We start from the raw sequence: 13,786 nt of genomic DNA on the forward strand, positions 1-13,786 counted from the left end.
TTAATGGACACAGAGTTCAGGTTTGCAAGACGAAAACATTCGGAAGATCTGCTTCACAACAATGTAAATATACTTACTACTAATGAACTGTGCACTTAAAAACTGTTAAAATGATAAATTTTATGTGCTTTTTATCACAATAAGAAAAAGACATGGTCTCTCCCACAGAGCTTAGAAGTGAAAATAAGGCAAGTAAAAATAGGTAAAATCAAAGCATACTATGATAAATGCCATAACAACAGAACTTATCAAACAACAGAAGAAATAAATGAATTAACTATTGGTAGAATCAGGACTAAAGTCAGTCTCCTACCTACTCTACTCAACTTTCTTTACTGGTAAAGATACACCAAGATGACACTGTTGTTTAAAATAGAAGTAATTCTATTATCAGGTGCAAAAAGCTACTCTGTTTGGCCCTAAAAAATTGGATAAAGAGAAGAGAAATGGTAAGATAGTCACGATTTCACTTAAGACTAGAAATGCTGAGAAGTAAAAATCTAACATATTTCCTAATTGCATGGGTATACCTCAAATAAGGAATGTTTAGAATATGAAGTAACTGTAACTCTCATACGCAGCTGATAGAAGGGCAAATTCATAAAACAGTGTGGAAAATTGTATGACAGTATTTACTAAAGCTGAACACACACATACCCTATGATTCACCAATCCCATTTCCAGTGTATACCCAACAGAAACGCACAGGTGTTTACCAAAAGTATGTAACAACCTCAAAATGAAAATAATCTAAATGTAAATGAATAATGTACAGTATACCTATACAATGGAATACTATAAGGAACGAAAATAAACAAATGCCTATAGTCAATGGCATGGTGAATCTCACAATGGTTAGACATCAAAATACTGGCTACTCTGGGAAAGGATGGGCAGTGACTAAAAGAGCACAAGGAAGTTTTTGAGGTGCTCATGTTCTACTTCTTAATTTAGGTGTTATTTGCACAGCTGTATTGTTTGTGAAAATTCATTACGTTTTACACATAATTATACTTAAATTAAAAATTTCACTTATAAAAAGACATATCAACCAAAAGAAAAAGAAAAAAGCAAGGAGGAAGAAGAGATTTACTAGCTTTAAGTAAACACATGTAATGGGTTAAGTCTGTAAAGCTTTGTGATAATAATATACCAGTGAAGCCCAGGAATGATTACTTGAATAATTTAATCAATTGAAACATGCTACTCAGTTACTAAATCCTACAACCAACGATTATTAAGAAAGCACTCCTAAATAAAATATGTAATTAATTTAGTTATTTTAATATTAGTATGAAAACAAATTTCTAATTCTATTAATATGCATTAATTACAAGATACTGAAATAGGAAAATATCCACTCAGTACACATCCATTCATTTAAATGTAAGTATTTATTTAGTGTTAGACAATGGAACCTAATTATAGGTTCTGGGGCTAAAAAAAAGAGACCAGATTTTTGTTCAGAAAGTGCCTCATAGTCCTAAACTGGAGACAAAAGGGGTCCTACCTGTATAAGAAGAGGAGGCAGAAAAGCACAGGATGCTATGGGAGCACATTCAGGTTTTCCATATCTGTTGAACTTTCTCAAACATCCCTTTCTAAAAAGAAATACTTCTAAACAGGAGCATGTGCAAACAAAGCTACCAGCTGCTAATTAAACTAAGCCCCCCTCCCTACCCTCTGGGCTTTTAGGAACAAAGACAGATATAAAATGTGAAAATGATAAAGTGGCTTGACACAGCACAAAGACAAAGGCTACTTGTATCCATTTTTTGTTGCAGATGGTCATGAACACAACACTGACATTATATTTATGCCAGAAGCTAGTTTCATGTTTATATATACATATTATATATCCACAAAAATCTACCTTCTTTGCCAGTTAACTGTAGAGACTTGGATCTCATGAGTGGGAATGAAGTTCTTCTTTTCAAATTCATATCATCATAGGAAGAGAAACACCTAACACATTAAGAAAAATACATATTGGTTACAACGAGTAAAGCATATATAATTTACTCTTTTGTTGAGGCTACACAGAGGTTATTGAGAACTGTACATACCACACGGGACTAACTCTAACACTCCAGTTATTGCTAATACAGGTGGCAAAAAAATTTAGAGATCTTTGTCTAAAAGGTACTGTATTAAAATAGTATTCTCTTCTTCCTTTGAATTCCACATTTAAGCATCTTTCTCAACCAAATATTTCAGGGGTTTCATGCACTTACTATTAGTGTTTTCTCTACTATAGTCTACAGAGCCAGGTTAGGCATAGGACCACCTTACTATCGAATGATGTTTTTAATGTTTTGGTTTCAAGATAATCATATAGGGAAAGAAATTACCTCAGTCTCCCTTTATTTGCTTAAAATTTCTCAAAAATATATAAAGCATAGTAAAAAAATAAAATTGTGAAATATAATGCTGATATTACCTTTTAGGGCTTGGATACTGATTACTTTTAGGAAGTTTTGAAATATAATCTCCATCAAATTGAGAAGTATTTCGACAACGCTGCATACAAAGCATCAGTCCCAAGACAACACAAAGAACCAAAGATATGACAAGATAGCTTTGTCGATCTGAAACCTGAGATGAGAAGAGGGTTAAATAATAATCATAGGAAATCATATTAGGAAAAATATAAGGTATCTAAAATTCAAAGGACAAATCATTTTAAGTATTTTTTTAATGTGCTTCAAAGACCAGAAATGCAGGGCATGCTCTTTGAAAATAAACTATGACATTAAAGAAAAAAAATTCTTTGCAGCATTCCAATTCTTTCTATAGGAGTGAAACCTATGGAAAAGTTTTGGAAATAAAACAAGAAATATATTTACACCTTTATCTATCTCACCAATTGTTAACATTTTGTCACATTTTGTTTGTCTTTCCATTTACACTATCTCCTCCTCAAGGAGAAAAAATAGTTGTGCTTTTACCCAGTCTTTCCCATCTTATAAAATGAACTATCAACCACCCAGTTATGTAAGCCCAAAACTTAGAGATCAACCTTAGTTCCTTAAGGCTTATCTTTCTACAACTTACAAATATTCTGAATTCAACAAGTTTACACTGTTCTCCACTTTTAGAATCCTACTCTAAGTCAATACCACCTCATCCAGGCTACTGCAATTACTTTTTTTTTTTTTTTTTTGAGACAGAGCCTTGCTCTGTTGCCCAGGCTGGAATGCAGTGGTGTGACCTTGGCTTACCGCAACCTCCACCTCCTGGGTTCAACTAATTCTCCTGCCTTGGCCTCCCAAGCTCCCAAGTTGCTGGGATTACAGGCACATGCCACCACACCGGCTAATTTTCTTGTATTCTTAGAAGAGACGGCGTTTCATCATGTTGGCGAGGCTGGTCTCCACCTCCTGACCTTGAGTGATCTGACCGCCTGGGCCACCCAAAGCGCTGGGATTACAGGCAAAAGCCATCATGCCTGGCCTGCAATTACCTCTTAATTGGTTTCCTGTCTGCTTCTGCTCCTGCTGTTCCCCAACAGGCAATTCTCCACAAAGCAACAAATGGAGAGTTTCTCAAAGTGCTAAGCATTAATGACATGACCCATATCACTTCTTAATACTTCTAATGATACAAAGATTCAAATAAAATTCAAACTCTAAATTGTCTACAAAGTCCTACATGACCAGGCCTCTGCCAATATCTTGAACCCATTTCTCAGCTTCACTTTTCTCACTCACTCTGCTCCAGCCATACCAGCTTTCTTTCTGCTGTCAAACACATTACACTGTTTCTACTCTCCAGTCCTTTGCCCTAGTTCTGCTAGAAACAGGTTTGTTATCATTCCAGGCAATGTGTGGCTGCTAACTCCTCTTGAGTACTTAGTTGTAATACCACCTCCTCAGATAAGCCTTCCAAGATCACTCTAACTAAAGCAGCATCCCTTACTGCTACCACCCTACACACATACACACATTTAATTTTCTTCATAGTACGTATCACTAGGAGAAATTATCATCTATTTATTTATTTACTAAATGTATTCTATCCCTCCCCCAGGACGTAAACCCTGTGAGGCCAGGGACTATTAACTACCGTATACCACAACCTAGGAGTGTACAGCTCGCACTTCACATACACTAGATGCTCAATAAAAAGTTTTTAAATCAATGAAATGTTTGCTTTGTTAAGCAACTTTATAGGCCTTTTTGAATTGAAAATGAGGTACGTGTTGCTACTATCAATGCTTACAAAAGGCCTGCTAGAAGTTTTATACCTATATTATAGGTATGGCCTAAATTATGAAAGCCATATTTTACAAAAGACTATGATAATATATTTTCAAAACTTAAAAATGCCATATTCTGGTTTTTGAAAAAGTTCACTACAAATGACAATTTTGTTTGGTCAAAGTTTTAGGTACCATGTTCATGTTAACAAGCCTGGCTTTATGACAACCTCTATACATGCATTGGGTCTCGCAATACCACCAATAACAATTACCTCCCGTTTCAATTCTGCTACTGTTGCTGATAAATTTGAAACAAGCTGTGTCATGTTGGTCAGCTGTGCCTGTAGCAACTGGATGGCTTCAGTTTGCCGCTGATCCTATGATAAAGGAATTTATTTTTTTTTGAATATTAACTACAAACTATTAACATTATAAATTGAAGTCAAATAATCTAAAAAAAACCATTAAGTTATTCCAAAACAAATGTATTAATAGGAATCTCAATGAGTAAGTAAACTTTGAACAGAAATTTTAGAAATAAACAAAACACGAAGTATCTGGGACTGTGTCTAACCCTCCCCAACAAGAATTATTATTTATTTATTTTTGTCACCCACTGCTACAATGTGAAATACTGTATAACAGAATTTGATAAATTACTTTTCAAATGAACATGTGTTCCATATATATAAACTAGCATATAACCAGAAATATTTAAAAAGTCAGTGTTTTTAAAGCAAAGCAGTTGGTGCAAAGACAAATTGAACTTTTTTGGTTATAAAGTAGGCCCAAAACCAAGTTTTAAAAATTTCCTTCATAGCATATTATATTGGAACTTAGGATGGTACATAGTGAAATATCCATAATTGTTCATCCAACCAATGCTAAAATATCACCAATGAAAGAAATGCATCAAAAATGCCTATCTTTCCATCTGTTTTAGGCAGCACTGAATTTTAGAAACTTTTATAATCAACAAAGATGTCTTATTTATAATATAGTTTGTATGCATACTTTAGGGAATTCTACATCACAATCATAGTTATGACCCTGTATTAGGGAGACTTTAACTGAAAATTTCAACTTTTATTTTTTTTTGAGACAGAGTCTCGCTCTCTCGCCCAGGCTGGAGTGCAGTGGCGCAATCTCAGCTCACTGCAAGCTCCGCCTCCCGGGTTCATGCCATTCTCCTGCCTCAGCCTCCCGAGTAGCTGGGATTACAGGTGCCCGCCACTATGCCCGGCTAATTATTTGTATTTTTAGTAGAGATGGGGTTTCACCGTGTTAGCCAGGATGGTCGAAAATTTGAACTTTTAATAAAGTTAGGGAGGAGGAAACGAGGGCAGGAAGAAGTCAAGGAAATCTAAAACTCTTTTAGGACCTTATATGAAATATCTACATAACTATTTATTATTCTAGACCTAAGTTTTTCATATTTTGATTCAAAAACTTTTTTAAAAAGCTGTGTACCTGTGTGTGGAGAGGGGGGGTGTATAAAACTGTAATAAAATATTTCACTTACTTCCCTTACTATGATCCACTATGGTACTTTCTATCCTACTTCATCTTTCCAAAATGCTAAATGTGACTTTTTAAATTGTTTCTTTTGAATCCTGACTTACATTTGACTCTGATGAATTCAAGACAGTTATAAACATTTAAAGGACAAGCTATTAAAGTTAGTAAGTTAACACTTCTAATCAGGATTAACTTCCAATACTATTAATATACAACATTGTTGAAAAGTACTTACATAAGTCTTTGAGACACAAGACAGATGCTACATATCAGCAAAGAGAAAATACAGAGGAAGGGGCATTCGTATTCAAACTAATGAAAGCTAAATAACACACTGTGTTCATGAGTCAGAAACCTTAATATTAAGATGACATTATGCAAATTAATCTATAAATTCATCAACACAATCCCAATCAAGATTCAATTTTTTTTTGGTAGAGATTAACAAGCTGAGCCTAAAATCCACACAGAAACGCAAAAAACTACTACAGCCAAAACAACCTTGTAAAAGAATAAAATTGGAGGACTTAACATTACCTGACTAAAAATGTTAATATAAAGCTACAACAAACATAACATCGTGTTATTACCTTAAAGATAGACAAGCAGATCAATAGAACAAAAGCCCAGAAACAGACCCACATATATATGGTTAACTGATTTTTATCAAATGTACAAAGGAAATTCTGTGGAGAAAGGACACTCATTCCAACGAATGATTCTAGAACAAATGGATGTCTATATGCTTTGCTCTTCTAACCCTGACTTTCCAAAAAGAACTTTGATCCATACCCAGTAACACATCAAAGTTAACTCAAAATGAATCATTGGCCTAATATAAAACTAAACTATTAAGCTTCTAGAAAAAACAAAGGAAAAAATCTTTGTGATTTTGCGTTAGGCAAATATTTCATAGAGCAAAGAGAAAACTGATATATTGGGCTTCAACAAATCAAAAACTTCTGCCCTTCAAACCACACTGTAAAGAGAATAAGAAAACAAGTAATGGATTGGGAGAAAATATTCGCAAAGTGTATCTCCAATTTATAATGTGCCATGAATAGGAGAGTAAGATGCACCTAACAAAACTCCGCAGTATAAGGCCTCCTCACTTCACCATCCCCGAGACCCAAATAACCTTTTAGAAAAGTGTAAAATTTCTTTATTATGTGACAACACACATATCACACTAGAGGTGCAATACTGAAATAGTTCCCTTAAAATCAGCAAGATAGGGGAACGGTCATAATTACCAGTCCTATTGTATCACTATATGGCTCTAGCCAAGAGATAGGGGGGGAAAAAAAGGTATGACGATCAAAAAGAAGAAACAAAGCTGTTCTTACTTGCAGTCAATAAGATTATCTACATTAAAAAAAAATACACACAAAAAAATTTTAGAGTTTAACAAAGTTGCAGGAAAGTCCTCTATGTTTCTATTTAACACACACACACAATGTACTATGAATAATGCTCAAGAAAACTTTCTTGGAAGGTTCCAAGATGGCCGAATAGGAACAGCTCCAGTCTACAGCCCCCAGCATCAGTGACGCAGAAGACGGGTGATTTCTGCATTACCAACTGAGGTACTGGGTTCATCTCACTGGGGCTTGTTGGACAGTGAGTGCAGCCCATGGAGTGTGAGCCAAAGCAGGGCGGGGCACCGCCACACCCGGGAAGCGCAAGGGTCAGGGAATTCCCTTTCCTAGCCAAGGGAAGCTGTGACAGATGGTACCTGGAAAATCGAGATGCTCCCACCCTAACACTGTGCTTTTCCAATGGTCTTAGCAAATAGCACACCAGGAGATTATATCCCGCGCCTGGCTCGGAGGGTCCCATGCCCACAGAGCCTCGCTCACTGCTATCATAGCAGTCTGAGATTGAACTGCAAGGCAGCAGTGAGGCTAGGGGAGGGGCATCTGCCATTGCTGAGGCTTGAGTAGGTAAACAAAGCAGCCAGGAAGCTCGAACTGGGTGGAGCCCACCGCAGCTCAAGGAGGCCTGCCTGCCTCTGTAGACTCCATCTCTGGGGGCAGGGCATAGCTGAACAAAAGGCAGCAGAAATTTCTGCAGACTTAAACGTCCCCGTCTGGCAGCTTTGAAGAGAGTAGTGGTTCTCCGAGCATGGAGTTTTGAGATCTGAGAATGAACAGACTGCCTCCTCAAGTGGGTCCCTGACCCCCGTGTAGCCTAACTGGGAGGCACCTCGCAGTAGGGGCCAACTGACACCTCATATGGGGCCGGGTGCCCCTCTGAGACAAAGCTTTCAGAGGAAGGATCAGGCAGCAACATTTGCCATTCTGCAATATTGGCTGTTCTGCAGCCTCCACTGGTGATACCCAGGCAAACAGAGTTTGGAGTGGACCTCCAGCAAACTCCAACAGACCTGCAGCTGAGGGTCCTGACTGTGAGAAGGAAAACTACCAAACAGGAAGGACATGCCACCAAAACCCCATCTGTACGTTACCATCATCAAAGACCAAAGGAAGATAAAACCACAAAGATGGGGAGAAACCAGAGGAGAAAAGCTGAAAATTCTAAAAATGAGAGCGCCTCTTCTCCTCCAAAGGAACGCAGCTCCTCGCCAGCAACATAACAAAGCTGGATGGAGAATGACTTTGACAAGTACACAGAAGTAGGCTTCAGACAACTGGTAATAACAAACTTCTCTGAGCTAAAGGAAGATGTTCGAACCCATCACAAAGAAGCTAAAAATCTTGAAAAAAGATTAGACGAATGGCTAACTAGAATAAACAGCATAGAGAATACCTTAATTGACCTGATGGAGCTGAAAACCATGGCACGAGAACTACGTGACTCATGCACAAGCTTCAGTAGACAATTCGATCAAGTGGAGGAAAGGGTATCAGTGATTGAAGATCAAATGAATGAAATGAAGCCAGAAGAGAAGTTTAGAGAAAAAAAGAGTAAAAACAAATGAACAAGGACTCCAAGAAATATGGGACTATGTGAAAAGACCAAATCTACATTTGAATGGTGTACCTGAAAGTGACGGGGAAAATGGAACCAAGTTGGAAAACATGCTGCAGGGTATTATCCACGAGAACTTCCCCAACCTAGCAAGGCAGGCCAACATTCAAATTCAGGAAATACACAGAACACCACAAAGATACTCCTCGAGAAGAGCAACTCCAAGACACATAATTGTCAGATTCACCAAAGTTGAAATGAAGGAAAAAATATTAAGGGCAGCCAGAGAGAAAGGTCGGGTTACCCACAAAGGGAAGCCCATCAGACTAACAGCGGATCTCTTGGCAGAAACTCTACAAGTCAGAAGAGAGTGGGGGCCAATATTCAACATTCTTAAAGAAAGGAATTTTCAACCCAGAACTTCATATCCAGCCAAACTAAGCTTCATAAGTGAAGGAGAAACAAACTGCTTTACAGACAAGCAAACGTGAGATTTTGTCACCACCAGGCCTGCCTTACAAGAGCTCCTGAAGGAAGCACTAAAAGTGGAAAGGAACGATCGGTACCAGCCACTGCAAAAACATGCCAAATTGTAAAGACCATCAAGGCTAGGAAGAAACTGCACGAACTAACGAGCAAAATAACCAGCTAACATCATAATGACAGGATTACATTCACATATAACAATATTAACCTTAAATGTAAATGGGCTAAACGCTCCAATTAAAAGACACATACTGGCAAATCGGATAGTCAAGACCCATCAGTGTGCTGTATTTAGGAGACCCATCTCATGTGCAGAGACACAAACAGGCTCAAAATAAAGGGATGGAGGAAGATCTACCAAACAAATGGAAAACAAAAAAAAGCAGGGGTTACAATCGTAGTCTCTGATAAAACAGACTTTAAACCAACAAAGATCAAAAGAGACAAAGAAGGCCATTACATAATGGTAAAGGGATCAATTCAACAAGAAGAGCTAACTATCCTAAATACATATATGCACCCAATACAGAAGCACCCAGATTCATGAAGCAAGTCCTTAGAGACCTACAATGTACAATGAGACTCAGACTCCCACACAATAATGGGAGACTTTAACACCCCACTGTCAACATTCGACAGATCAACAAGACAGAAAGTTAATGAAGATATCCAGGACTTGAACTCAGCTCTGCACTGAGCCAACTTAATAGACATCTAGAGAACTCTCCACCCTAACTCAACAAAATATACACTCTTCTCAGCACCACAAAATTATTCCAAAATTGACCACATAGCTGGAAGTAAAGCACTCCTCAGCAAATGTAAAAGAACAGAAATTATAACAAACTGGCTCTCAGACCACAGTGCAATCGAATTAGAACTCAGGATTAAGAAACTCACTCAAAACTGCTCAACTACATGGAAACTGAACAATCTGCTCCTGAATGACTACTGGGTACATAACGAAATGAAGGCAGAAATAAAGATGTTCTTTGAAACCAATGAGAACAAAGACACAACATACCAGAATCTCTGGGACACATTTAAAGCAGTGTGTACAGGGAAATTTATAGCACTAAATGCCCACAAGACAAAGTAGGAAAGATCTAAAATTGATACCCTAACATCACAATTAAAAGAACTAGAGAAGCAAGAGCAAACCATTCAAAAGCTAGCAGAAGGGAAGAAATAACTAAAATCAGAGCAGAACTGAAGGAGACAGAAACACAAAAAACCTTTCAAAAAAAAATCAATAAATTCAGGAGCTGATTTTTTGAAAAGATCAACAAAATTGATAGACCACTAGCAAGACTAATAAAGAAGAAAAGAGAGAAGAATCAAATAGATGCAATAAAAAATGATAAAGGGGATATCACCACCAATCCCACAGAAATACAAACTACCATCAGAGAATACTATAAACACCTCTACGCAAATAAACTAGAAAATCCAGAAGAAATGGATAAATTCCTGGACACATACATCCTCCCAAGACTAAACCAGGAAGAAGTTGAATCTCTGAATAGACCAATAACAGGCTCTGAAATTGAGGCAATAATTAATAGCCTACCAACCAAAAAAAGTCCAGGACCAGACAGATTCACAGACGAATTTTACCAGAGGTACAAAGAGGAGCTGGTACCATTCCTTCTGAAACTGTTCCAATCAACAGAAAAAGAGGGAATCCTCCCTAACTCATTTTATGAGGCCAGCATCATTCTGATACCAAAGCCTGGCAGAGACACAACAAAACAAGAGAATTTTAGACCAATATCCCTGATGAACATTGATGCAAAAATCCTCAATAAAATACTGGCAAACGGAATCCAGCAGCACATCAAAAAGCTTACCCACCACGATCAAGTTGGCTTCATCCCTGGGATGCATGGCTGGTTCAACACATGGAAATCAATAAATGTAATCCATCATATAAACAGAACCAAAGACAAAAATCACATGATTAACTCAACAGATGCAGAAAAGGCCTTTGACAAAATTCAACAACGCTTCATGCTAAAAACTCTCAATTAACTAGGTATTGATGGGATGTAGCTCAAAATAATAAGAGCTATTTATGACAAACACACAGCCAATATCATACTGAATGGACAAAAACTGGAAGCATTCCCTTTGAAAACTGGCACAAGACAAGGATGCCCTCTCTCATCACTCCTATTCAACATAGTGCTGGAAGTTCTGGCCAGGGCAATCAGACAGGAGAAAGAAATAAAGGGTATTGAATTAGGAAATGAGGAAGTCAAATTGTCCCTGTTTGCAGATAACATGACTGTATATTTAGAAAACCCCATCGTCTCAGCCCAAAATCTCCCTAAGCTGATAAGCAACTTCAGCAAAGTCTCAGGATACAAAATCAATGTGCAAAAATCACAAGCATTCCTATACACCAATAACAGACAAACAGAGAGCCAAATCATGAGTGAACTCTCATTTACAATTGCTTCAAAGAGAATAAAATACCTAGGAATCCAACTTAAAAGGGATGTGAAGGAACTCTTCAAGAACTACAAACCACTGCTGAAGGAAATAAAGGAAGACACAAACAAATGGAAGAACATCCCATGTTCATGGATAGGAAGAACCAATATCGTGAAAATGGCCATACTGCCCAAGGTAATTTATAGATTCAATGCTATCCCCATCAAGCCACCAATGACTTTCTTTACAGAACTGGAAAAAACTACTTTAAAGTTCATAAGGAACCAAAAAAGAGCCCACATTGCCAAGACAATCCTAAGCAAAAAGAATAAAGCTGGAGGCATCATGCTACCTGACTTCAAACTATACTACAAGGCTACAGTAACCAAAACAGCATGGTAATGGTACCAAAACAGAGATATAGACCAATGGAACAGAACAGAACCCTCAGAAATAATAGCACACATCTACAACCATCTGATCTTTGACAAACCTGACCAAAACAAGAAATGGGGAAAGGATTCCCTATTTAATAAATGGTGCTAGGAAAACTGGCTAGCCATATGTAGAAAGCTGAAACTGGATCCCTTCCTTACACCTTATACAAAAATTAATTCAAGATGGATTAAAGACTTAAATGTTAGACCTAAAACCATAAAAACCCTAGGAGAAAACCTAGGCAATACCATTGAGGACATAGGCATGGGCAAGGACATCATGACTAAAACACCAAAAGCAATGGCAACAAAAGCTGAAATTGACAAATGAGATCTAATTAAACTAAAGAGCTTCTGCACAGCAAAAGAAACTACCATCAGAGTGAACAGGCAACCTACAGAATGGGAGAAAATTTTTGCAATCTACCCATCTAACAAAGGGCTAATATCCAGAATCTACGAAGAACAGAAATTTACAAGAAAAAATCAAACAACCCCATCAAAAAGTAGGGAAAGGATATGAACAGACACTTCTCAAAAGAAGACATTTATGCAGCCAACAGACACATGAGAAAATGCTCATCATCACTGGTCATCAGAGAAATGCAATTCAAAACCACAATGAGATACCATCTCACACCAGTTAGAATGGCAATCATTAAAAAGTCAGGAAACAACAGGTGCTGGAGAGGATGTGGAGAAATAGGAACACTGTTACATTGCTGGTTGGACTGTAAACTAGTTCAACCATGGTGGAAGACAGTGTGGCGATTCCTCAGAGATCTAGAACTAGAAATACCATTTGACCCAGCAATCCCATTACTGGGTATATACCCAAAGGATTATAAATCATGCTGCTATCAAGACACATGCACACGTATGTTTATTGTGGCACTATTCACAATAGCAAAGACTTGGAACCAACCCAAATGTCCAACAATGATAGACTGGATTAAGAAAATGTGGCACATATACACCATGGAATACTATGCAGCCATAAAAAAGGATGAGTTCATGCCCTTTGCAGGGACATGGATTAAGCTGGAAACCATCATTCTGAGCAAACTATCACAAGGACAGAAAACCAAACACTGCACGTTCTCACTCATAGGTGGGAATTGAACAATGAGAATACTTGGACACAGGGTGGGGAACATCACACACCAGGGCCTGTCGTGGGGTGGGGGAAGGGGGGAGGGATAGCATTAGGAGATATACCTAATATAAATGACGAGTTAATGGGTACAACAGCAGCACACCAACATGGCACTTGTATACATATGTAACAAACTTGCACGTTGTGCACATGTACCCTAGAACTTAAAAGTATATTTTTTAAAAAAATTAAATAAATAAATCTTTCTCTAGAGAAGATAATGATGCTAATAGCTATGTAACTTTCCAAACATGACATCATATTAATATAACAGGCTTAAACACCAGCTAGCAGGGGGAAAAAGTGAAACTACAATACTTACTGTTTACCAGTGAGATCCTACAGAATTCAGTGGAAATTTATATAAAAAGTAAATAAGGGATGTAGAAACCAACCTGCTCCTCTGCTATTCTTGAAGTATTCTGAAGTTTCACGATTGTTTTATTGAAAGCCTTTTGCATTTCTTCCATTTGTTTTCGGTACCTATGAAGTAAGTATTGGTTTAAATCAGCTTTAATTTCTTACTTATTCCACTTAGTAATGGAAACATACTTCTGATTTTGATATATGAGACAAATCTATTTTTCTTAAAGTGACTCTTATTCAGGCCTATGCAATACA

The 13,786-nt window shown here is 37.5% G+C and overlaps 1 protein-coding gene across 12 annotated transcripts in view; it reads right to left on the reverse strand.

Annotated features, from left to right (window-relative positions):
• SUCO (SUN domain containing ossification factor) overlaps positions 1-13,786 on the reverse strand; it is a 78,095-nt gene that overhangs the window by 7,177 nt on the left and 57,132 nt on the right. For 10 of the 12 annotated variants that reach the window (XM_063710821.1, XM_004027909.5, XM_063710820.1 and 7 more), the window contains 4 exons: positions 13,561-13,648; positions 4,474-4,578; positions 2,441-2,595; positions 1,874-1,965 (listed from right to left, as the gene is read on the reverse strand). In XM_063710821.1, the coding sequence (XP_063566891.1) occupies positions 1,874-1,965; positions 2,441-2,595; positions 4,474-4,578; positions 13,561-13,648 (440 nt within the window). Of the gene's footprint in view, positions 1-1,510; positions 1,602-1,873; positions 1,966-2,440; positions 2,596-4,473; positions 4,579-13,560; positions 13,649-13,786 lie in introns of all 12 variants that reach the window. The other 2 variants (XR_010135414.1, XR_008676863.2) reach the window with 1 other exon arrangement.

The sequence above is a fragment of the Gorilla gorilla genome, chromosome 1 (assembly GCF_029281585.2).
Source record: "Gorilla gorilla gorilla isolate KB3781 chromosome 1, NHGRI_mGorGor1-v2.1_pri, whole genome shotgun sequence".
NCBI classification, from domain to species: domain Eukaryota; kingdom Metazoa; phylum Chordata; class Mammalia; order Primates; family Hominidae; genus Gorilla; species Gorilla gorilla.